This window comes from Mastomys coucha, unplaced genomic scaffold, assembly GCF_008632895.1.
Source record: "Mastomys coucha isolate ucsf_1 unplaced genomic scaffold, UCSF_Mcou_1 pScaffold1, whole genome shotgun sequence".
Taxonomy (NCBI): Eukaryota; Metazoa; Chordata; class Mammalia; order Rodentia; family Muridae; genus Mastomys; species Mastomys coucha.
Window position 1 is genome coordinate 17857861 of NW_022196891.1, and position 10744 is coordinate 17868604.

At 42.1% G+C, this 10744-nt stretch overlaps 1 protein-coding gene across 5 annotated transcripts in view; it reads right to left on the reverse strand.

The window, feature by feature from the left end:
• Positions 1-3754: 3754 nt before the first annotated feature.
• Insig2 (insulin induced gene 2) overlaps positions 3755-10744 on the reverse strand; it is a 23023-nt gene continuing 16033 nt past the window's right edge. For all 5 annotated transcript variants that reach the window (XM_031380780.1, XM_031380772.1, XM_031380767.1 and 2 more), the window contains 3 exons: positions 6643-6809; positions 6367-6466; positions 3755-5434 (listed from right to left, as the gene is read on the reverse strand). In XM_031380780.1, the coding sequence (XP_031236640.1) occupies positions 5393-5434; positions 6367-6466; positions 6643-6809 (309 nt within the window). In that variant the 3' untranslated portion in view covers positions 3755-5392. The remainder of the gene's footprint in view (positions 5435-6366; positions 6467-6642; positions 6810-10744) is intronic.

Genomic DNA, 10744 nt, shown 5'->3' on the forward strand with positions numbered 1-10744 from the left:
AGAGAGAGAGAGAAAGAGAGGAGAGTGAGAGACAGAAAGGAGAGAGACAGAAAGATAGAGAGAGACAGACACAGACAGACCTTGGAAATTAAAACTGCTCATTGAAATGAAAACACCAAATGGATCCAACTGGGGAGCTCTGGGAGCTAGAGGGACAGTGAAGAGTCATCCCAAAACCAAAAAGGAATTTTTGTTGAATTTTGTTTGAGGCAGTCTCATGTAGCCCAAACTAGTATTAATGTTGAGACCTAGTTGAAGATGACCGTGGACTTCTGATCCTCTATCACCTGAGTGCTGGAATCGGAGCCCTGTGCCATCACGCTTGACTTCTGGGTTTCTTAGGATCTGTGGGGCTTAGTGCATGGCAGGCAACTGAGCCACATCCCCAACCCTCTCAAAAGCCTTTTAAAAGGAAAAAAAAAAAAAAAAAGAAACGAGATGATAAAGAACCCCAGGAACAAAGACTGGGAAACGTTTTCCTAAAATTAAAAAAAAAAAAAAAGTCTCTCAGCAGGACTAAAAGATAATTTAAGTAGTTTTTTTCCCCCCTCAGAATACCTGTGTCCTGTGGCTTTAGCAACCTGGCATAATCTACAGTCCTGAGAGGCAAGCCTGGGTTGAGGAATTGTGTAGAGCAGATTGAGCTGTAGACATGCCTGAGGGTATGGTCTTAATGATGTGGGAGGGTCTAACCCACTGTGGGTTGCAGTGCCATATGGAGGCAGGTAGTCTGGGGTTATATAGGAAAGCTATCTAAGAGCTCTCAACGCCATGGTTTCTGCTTCTAAGTTCCTGCTTGAGCTCCTGTCGGAGTTCTCTCACTGATGGACTGTCACCTGGAAGCTTAAGCCAACTAACGCCCTTCCTCTCTTAAGCTTCAAGTCGGTGTCCACCACAGCAACAGAAAGGGAACCAGGATCGCGATAAATACCTTACAAAGTAAATAAATAAACGGTGTAAAGATCCCTGAATGGAATCCCATGCAAAGAGGGGTAACGACTTTACTCACTGACGAGTTGCATCTGCCTGTAGTCAACATCTCTATCACTATAAACATCTCCTAACCTTTGTGCATGCCCACTGATGCTCCCTCCACCTACCCAGTGAACTGGGTAAACAGTTGCTTCAGTCATCACCTGGACAAGTTCTGGAATTGTTCCATGAGTTCCTGCCTGCCTACAACCCACAGGTTGTCTTATAAAACGAGGTGTATTAGTTATGTTTCTCATTGTAACCAAATGCCTGACAAGCAACTCATCCTGGCTTGGCCTCAGAGGGTAGACCATCATGACATGATGGGCATGGTGATCGGCTCCAGCTGTACAGCTGTACTACAGGAGTGTGGGGCAGCTGGTCAGTCACTGGGCATCCACGTCTGGAAACGGAGAGATGAAAACTGACGCTTGGCTTTAGTTCTCTTTCTTTTTATTTAGTCATTGGCCCTAGTCATGGTTCAGTGACACATCCATATTCAAGGTGGGACATTGGTTTCTCAGTGAAATCTCTCTGGAAGTATCCTCACTGACACACCCGTGCCGCCTAGGGGATTCCAGATCAAATCTCCTTGACAATGAAGATGAACTATCACACAGGCTGTTCATCGCCTTCAGATTGCAATCTCTGACTTCACCTTATTCCCTCGTGTGCTCATACCAGCTTTCTTCTCGTTTCTCTGGACCATATCACAGCTCTCAATCTGTCCTTAGGACCCTCCATGTGTCTTTCACCTAGGCTGGTGCCCAGCCGACCCACGAATGCTAACTTATACTAACCTACTTTCCTGTGATTGGTTTAAATGCCTCAGCTGTTGAACTCACACACTCACGACACAAACACACCCACTGGCTTTAGTGCTGTGACCTCTCCCCCTTTTGCATGCTCCTTGTCGGCCTGAGCGCCAGCTAACAACTGTCGTAGCCCACTCCATGTCTATTCGCAGCTGTTGCCTGGATTGCCACCTTGGTATCCAAGTTCTCCTGCCCATAGCTTCATTCCCAACAGTGACCCAGACAAGGAGGTTTTCTCAGAGGTATTAGTGTATATGAGGTATTTTCTTCTGGCTTCTTCGTTAGTTTATTTAAGGCAGGTTCTTGCTGTACAGCTCGGCTCCCCGAAAGCTGGTCATCTTCCTGCCTCAGCTTTCTGCTCACTGACGAGCACTACCAAGATATCGTGGGAGGTGGTTCAGTTAGTAAAGTGTTTGCCATAGTTGGACCCTCAGTAGACTCAGAACAAATATCTCAACATGGTAGTGGGTGCTTGTAATCCTAGCTCTGGGAAAAGAGACAAACATGTCCTTAAATCCAGAGAGATCTGCAGAGAAGGCAGCCAGGAAGTTGCACACTGAATGCCAAGTTAGATGGAAAAGAATTTTAAAGAATCTCAAACTAAATAAACCGGAGTGAGAAAAAAAAAAAATAAAGCCTTGAGGGTAAAACCAAGTTACAACACATAAAGTTGACATGGCTACCTACAAACCAAGAGATACATTGACAACCGGTTCACCTTTTGTTGAAGATGTATTGGTCAGACAACACGTTGAAAATCTCCAGAGAGGGGCTGGTGACATGACTCAGTGGGGCACCTGAGTCTGATCTCTGGGATCCATAGGGTGGAAGTAGAAAGCCAATTCCTACAAGCTGTCCCCTGCATGCACACATGTGCTGTGGCACACACTGGCACACTCCCAAACACACAAGCGCCAAAGCAGAAAGGAAGAAAAGGTGGACCCGGAATTGGCTTTTCCAGATACATGGGGCTCAAGCACTTAGCACTCAACACATCGGCGCACTGCCCTATGCAAAACATAGACTGCAGGAAAATGAGCCAAATGAGTACAGAAATATTTCGTTCGATTGACCTATATCTGACTTAATAAGACAAGATGTGTGAAATATCTACAACACTCAGAGGTCCCCTGGTTTTGGTGTGCAAGGGCTCAGTGTAAAGTAACAGATTAAAACAGAGAAAGAGCAGGGGCTGGTGAGATGATGGCTCACAGCCAGAAAACCTGAGTTGGATCCTCAGAACCCATGAAAAGATAAAATCGACTTTGTGAAGTATCAGCAGGGCTCTAACTAGGGAATCTCATTGTTTTCTCAGAATTTAGTCTCAATTTTAGAGGTCCAAATTTCTACAAGTTCAAATAGTGAGAGCAAGACACGTGGTTGACAATGTTCGTCAGTTTGTTATATTCTTAAGTGCAGAAAGATTTATGGTTCAAAATATTAAAACTATTTTTGCCAGAATTATCTTTTCTTATCTAAAATAATAATTTTTATTTGATAATCATTCTATCCCAATGGATTTGTTGAGGTTTCTTTAATCATTTCTTAGCACATACAACCACCTGTATTAATTTTATAGGATTAACCTATGCTACTGTGTTGGTTTGAATATGCTTGGTCTACAGAGTGGCAATATTTGGAGGTGTGGCCTTCTTGGAGGAAGTGTGTCAATGTGGGCATGGTCTTTGAGACCCTCATCCTAGCTGCCTGAAAGCCAGTCTTCTCCTAGCAGCCTTCAGATGAAGATGTAGAACTCTCAGCTCCTCCTGCATCATGCCTTCCTGATTGCTGCCATGTTCCTGCCTTGATGATAATGGACTGAACCTCTGAACCTATAAGCCAGCCCCAATTAAATGTTGTCCTTTATAAAACCTGCCTTGGTCATGGTGTCTGTTCATAGCAGTAAAACCCAAACTAAGACAAATACAATATCCTAATATTTATCATGAATAAAAAGGACTAACACATGGTGATAATTACATATTTAATACATCTTGCTTTCAACAGCAATTTTCAAAGTAAACATATTATAGACCTTATAACTTATTAAAGATTTTATAGTGTTTACAAATTTGATTCTAAAAATATACCTTATTTGTTCTAAATGAATAACATCTGAAAGACAGGATAATAAATATAGTAGTGTGGTCGCCACTACTCCCATTAGGCTTGTGTACACATATTCCCTATGAGGACTCCTGGATATTCACACTCTCCGCCTGAGAACACCAAGCACATTACACTCCAGTGTACAAGATTTCAGTCTGACAGCATTGCTTCAAAAGAAATTAAAATGTCTACTTGACACTGTAGGAAAACATGGGCACATGCGCACAGACACAGGTATACAGTTTCTCTCACCCACTCAAAACAGAAGCACACACACACCACAGTAGTCAGGAGAATCTACCCTTGTGTGCTAGACAGTTAACAACTTCAGAAAAGCAAAGCGAGTGGAGAGTCAGCTGTAAGTACATGGCAGGTGTTGTTAATGGGACGTGCGAAGTACGCTCTCCATACACTCTCCAAGAACGGACCTTGTAATAGACGTCAGCACACAGGGAGTTGGGTTCCAGCATCCTCAGGCTGCACTGGTGAAGGACACACACTCAGGCCTGCTAGAGCTGGTCAGTCACATGGCCTGCTTTCTAGAATCCAATAGGTTACGACCTGTCACCTTGATCTGCCGGTGTTCCTTCGTCATCCATGTACTGCAGCAGCAGGCTTCAGTAGCAAATGACAGCTAATAGCACTCTGGCTGCTGTGGCAGAGAGAGGGCCACACAGTACTCCCAAGCATATTCATCTGACCAAGTCCCCTAACTTCAGCCATTTATTCTTTTCCAAATGCAGACTCAAAGCAGGGTGATGCCGATAACCACCTCTGTCCAGCACACATCCTTCTGATGCCGATAACCACCTCTGTCCACCACACATCCTTCCGGAGAAACCTGGAAAGTATTCTTTGGGTCCCTACAGTAATGTAGGCTTAAAACCATTCTATGGAAGTTCACTGGTACCATATAGTAAGATTCAAACTCTGAAACGATAGCAACAGAGACAACACACATGTGGGTGCTGTGATGAACACAGCTGATAAGAACAGGAAAAGGCACACCAGCCCGTGAGAGGGAACGGCCAGCTACACATTTGCTTTCTGTTTGCTTTGTTTTTAGCTTTCTTTTTCTCTTTCACTAAATTTCGAAATTGTTCAAAGCATTCTTATTCTCTGTGTCAATAACAACACAGTTTGGCACATCGACATTCTGATACAATATGTGGTATGTTCAAAAAATTTAGAAATTTCATGTACTCATAAACATATCTTTCATTTAATGCACAGATATCTTACATTTATTGAAATCAAATACCGAAAGGTTGGTAACTGATTTACAGAAGCAATCACAGACTGCAAAAACATGTGTGTCTCACACACACACACACACACACACACACACACACACACACACGCACACATACACACAAACAAAATCAAGGGTAAACTGCGTCCTCGCAATTTTTCAGTCCAAGGTTCCATTGGTGAAGCACTCATGCCCACAGTGCTCTCTCAGGGCTTCCACAGAACAGCTAAGATGTCTGTCTTCTTCATTCTTGATGAGATTTTTCAGCAATAACTTTACATTCATACTGCAAAGATTAAAAGGTCAAAAGGTTAACAGATTAATCTCTTGTGAACTGCAACTTTCAAACAAATTAAAAAGCTCTAAAACTGAAAGTATGTGCTCACTTTATCCCTCAAAGAACTAGAGTTACACAGTGGGATTCTGATGACAACAGTGGAAGGCAGCAAAACGAGTACAACTTCCACACTGCACGCCACAGCGGCTGGGGTAATATAAGACAAGATAATATAATATGACAGAACACATATAATGGGTACAGGGTATTTCTTTTGTGCTCCTAGATCAGCCAAGGGCAAGCCATAAACTTAGGACAAAGCTGAATTCCAATCATTATTTCAAATCACTCCATGTAACAATATAAAGAATCATAATTAAAACAATATTCTAAAAGAATAGCTACCAAAATGTACGATGTGTAGTATGCCCTTTTTGTTTTTAAAATTATTCTTTTTCTAGGGGGTGAGGGTACAAAGAAAACCAGCCTTCAATCCCCAGTACCACATAACCTGGTGTAAGGATGCAGGCCTTCAACCTCAGCACACATGAGGAAGAAGCAGGAGGACTAAAAACTAACAACTGTGCACCCTAGGTTACACAGCGCCCAAGGGCAGGTGGGCTCTTGAGACCGAGTCTCAAGAAAAAAAAGGTTCTTTGTTTACAGAATGGAAAACTGTAAACTAATAAAAACAAAACAACAAAAGTCAAGTATCAAATACTCAAATTCTACCACCCTACCCATAATCTACTTTTCCTTTTTTCTCCAATTGTTCCTCAAGTATTAATATTCCTCAGATTAAATTCATCCTAATGACTTATTTCAATGAAAGTGCAAAAGACAGTTCAAAGAACACTATTTTTGCCAATGCTTTCCCTTGACTGATAGCCATTTTGAGAAACAGTGTCATGCAACTTACACACTGGATGGCCTCAGCTTACCATTGCCAGTTGACGACCAATATTTCCCATCGTTATGCCTCCAGCAAAAAATATACATGGTAACCAAGAACGGACATAGAGAAAATCTGGAGATGTGTATCTAGAATAACAGAAATATTTTAATAACCCACAGAGCCATGGCAAGGGCACTCAAGGCAAGCATAGTAAAGGTAAGTGAGTCTGTATATTAAAGCAGCTAAACCCACTGAAACCCTCAGTGCTGAATGCAGTTATTGCTGATTTACAGAACAACCAGGTGGCAAGGACAATACTTACTGATAAACACCATTGTAGACTAACAGTTGGGTGACAACGGTTGCTAAGAAAGCAATTCCAACACCAAGGCCAAAACCACTTCTAGATCTGTCAAAAGTCCACCACAGTCCTACTGACAGTGCAGCCAGTGTGAGGGAAAACTGGAAGTTGTTGTCGAAGTCTACTTTCTGAGACCAGTGCTAAGGAGCCATCAGAAACAAGGAAGCCAGTGACACCAACAGTTCACTTCTCTAAAATGAGAAAATCTGTTCCTGTTGGAGTGTCCTCGACCTTCTAATACAACACACAATGTTAGGTGCAAATAAAACCATGTTTAAACACCAAATACAGAGGGCAGTAACTAACAGATTCTACCTTCTTGTAACCGATATGAGAAAAAAATAGGCTATACACATTCCTAATTGTAAAGTCGGGTATTCTTTAAAACGTGCTTTTATAGCTAAACATGTAACTGTGCACTTTGGATAGTATTGCTAAAAGAACACACCTTTAGGGAGAAAAGAAAGAGAGAAAGAAAGAAAGAAAGAAAGAAAGACAGACAGACAGACAGAAAGAAAGAAAGAAAGAAAGAAAGAAAGAAAGACAGACAGACAGACAGACAGAAAGAAAGAAAGAGAGAAAGAAAGAAAGAAAGAAAGAAAGAAAGAAAGAAAGAAAGGAGGAAAGAAAGAAAGAGGGAAGAAGGAAGGGAGGGGGAGGAAGGAAAGAAGGAAGGAATTAGAAAATTAAGAAGGGAAGAAATAAATAAATAAAAGAAAACCAATACTTCTCAAAAAGGTTTAGAATTACTTGAAAATCATACAGGAACTTGGAAATAGAAGAGCTGACAGCTATTTAACAGGGTACTACATTGGCTGTATGATTTACTGACAGACACATTTTATAATAATGCAGTGCAGAACAAGAGTACCAAGGACAGCATCCCTTTCTATTATGTCAACTGCTCTAGTTTTAATTTGTTGAGGATAAAGCCTTGAAGTGAACATTATCTTCCCCACTGCCAAGCTTTCCTGGTGCCGGTGACTTGCGAGCAGGGCACTCGGCTCTGATGATATTTTATTTCTGGCACCCACTTAAGTCTATTCACAAATGTATAGCCCCTTTTACTCAAAAATCTGAGCAGAATGGAGCCTTACAAATTCAATTTTCTGATTTTTTTTCTTCTTGCTAGAGGATTACACTAAGAAAATTAATTCTGAGTGTCATTAAAAGGACATTTTCTATACCCCAGAGGCTCCACCTTGGCTGACCTGAGCAAACTAACTGGCCTTGCCAGTGCTACAGCAATCTCTCCTTTCTCTGCCCAGGAAGTCACTTCCTGATTCCAGTGACACCCCACTTTCCCCTATTCCCTCCATTCCCACATTCTCACTAAAGCATACAAACCCTGCAAGCTGAATCCTTGGTATCTGGGATTCTCTTAAGATCAGTTTTAAAAGCTGGTCGCAGTGGTACACACCTTTAATCCTAGAACTTTGAGGCAGAGGCAAGTGGATCTCTTTGCGTTTGTGGCCAGCCTGGTCTACATAGTGAGTTCTAGGAAACCCAGGGCTACACAGACAAATCCTGTCTCAAAAAGCAAGCAAGCACACAAGCAAGCAAGCAAGCAAGCAAGCAAGCAAAGAGATCAGTTCTTGTCAGCTCATCTGAGTAAGTTTCTCTCTTCCTTTGGCTATCCTTATAAATAAACTCCAAAACACAGAGTTCTGAGCACTGATTCCTTTGTGCAAGAGGCATTTGCATAAACAGATGATGGGATACAATCCTAATAGGGTCCTTTTCTGCTAACTAAATTATCTAGCTCAGTAAGGAGGCTTCTAGGGATAAGTCAAATACATCAATTTCAGAGGCTGAATCCTGTGGTTTTCCAAACTCTACATAATTTAATATGAAAAATGTGCGCTATAAATTTTGTAAACATTTTAGGTTTTCCTTAAAGGACAGCTATAACAGCTAAGATTAGAATTTTAAGTAGTTCTCTTAGAAACAAGGGATAAAATGAACAAAGCCAAAACCGCCTTCAAAGTTCTAGAAAGGGCTACTTAAACTCTTCTACCTAAAAAAGACAAAGAGCGAGACTATGGGGATGGCCCCGTGGGGAATGGGATCCCATGCAGCAGGAGGACTCGGCTAGGATCCTAGTATCCACACAAGAGCTGGAAGGCAAGGAAGGATGTGTGGAACAGTCATACAGAAGCTTAGTAGTTTATAAAGCAATTTAGAAATTAAAGTTAGAGACTAAATTAGAAGGGAGATATCCTGCATTTCTGGACAATGCTGGTCCCAAGAACCAAGGACTGGTAAATGAAACTCGCAGGGCCAGGCGTAAGATGCTTCCTTCTGAGCTGCATCCTCTTGCTATCCCTTTTGGCTACCTCCCAGAACTAGCTGGCAATAAGACTTTATTGCTGAAGATAACAAACACTTTGCCTGGTTGCAAGGAAAATAGAAATCAAACTACAACTCAGTGGGAAGCATCTCTTTGCTGGCTAGCTTTCACAAAGCTGGAGGTGTTATAGCAGGTGCAGGGCGAGAGAAGGCACCTAGCACGCTGTGCGCCTACAGTTAGAACACCAACCTGCCAGGCGAGATTTGTGCTCAGCCGCACTAGTGGTATCTCTGTAACAGGGTACCAACCACTCTCTGCTTGGATTCCAAACTCAGTTCAAAAGAAGGAACTCAGATCTGGCACTGTAAAACTGGTCAAAAACCCAAGGCTATGGAGGACTTAGGCCCTAGGGTTGACACTAGTTTTGCTAACTGTCACGGTGCCATGCAGTCTTCTAAAAATTTACATTTATACCCATAGATAAACACTAATCCACTGTCCCCATTCTTAATCACAGAAGCCTCTTTTTGCAATGAAATGCATTGGGGGGTAAATACAGAACAGATGGCTCCCAAAGTGCCAAGACCTAGGGAATGACTGAATGCTCGTTCCTACACAGACATCTATACCACTCCTTCTAAGGTTCAAAGGTCACTGAGGAAGAGGATGTGGAAAGGATGTAAAGAGGCTGAGGAGGAGGAAAATGGCAGTAAATACTGTTTTCCGGACATGACATAGCTAATGCAGAAAGGATTTCAAAGGTGTAGCTGCCTACAGGGGACCTAATGATAGTCAATCATGGATGGAGAGAGGCTCCTGGAGTCTGGCTCCACTTCTGGGTACTGATAAGACTGTGAGGAAGAGACAATCATCCTTTTCAGATGTGTATCCACTGAGGAGCCCACCAAGCTCCAAAGGCTACTTTTAAGTATACTGCCACACAGGTGATCCTGGAACTCAGTGGATCTCCAAACAAACAAGCAAAAAATTTGAAAAAGTCAAGGATGTGGGAAAAGGACTTGTAGAGAGGAGAGATAATTGGAAAGAGAAAAGAGAGCCATAGTGACCAGAGTGTGCTATATACAAAGTTCTTCAATAAAGAAGAAACTCAACAAAAATTATTAAAAAGAAAGAAAAGACAGAGGTCAGGTGAGAGGTTCAACACGAGTGGTAAGAATCCAGACTGCACTGACAGACTTTTAGCAAGTTAGTCACATGTGTCAAAATGAAAAGTAAAAAACAGAAGTGTAAAAACAAAAACTCAAAGAAACAACCAACTACAACAAAACACACTCAGCATGCTGAAGCAGAGGGTCTAAAGTCAAGACCAGCTGGGGTTAGCTAGCACAGTAAGAGCCTATATTATAAAGAAGTGTGTAGGCTTCATAACGATGGCTGTGGTTGCCACAAAGTGCCTCGTTTACCTTTAAATACTGTTAATGTGTCATGCATGCAGATGGAAGGGGCGGATCTGTGCACTAAACTGGGAGCTTTTACAGAGTTGCCCTCTACCTGCCAGTTCAAAAGTTCGATCTGTTTTCATATAGAATATATATACTAAAAAATCCAGTCTGTAAACCAGCCTTCCCCGATTCAGCCTCCTCAGATACTCTTGTGCTGTGCAGCAGTGGCTCTGTGTGTAAATGCTATGCACTGAGGACACACAAATATGACGTGGACAGGACAATGCCTCATACCAACCAGATGTCCATTTGTTACGGTGTTTGTTAACAACCTTTTATCTCTTAGTGTTATAAACTCCACTTAAAACTG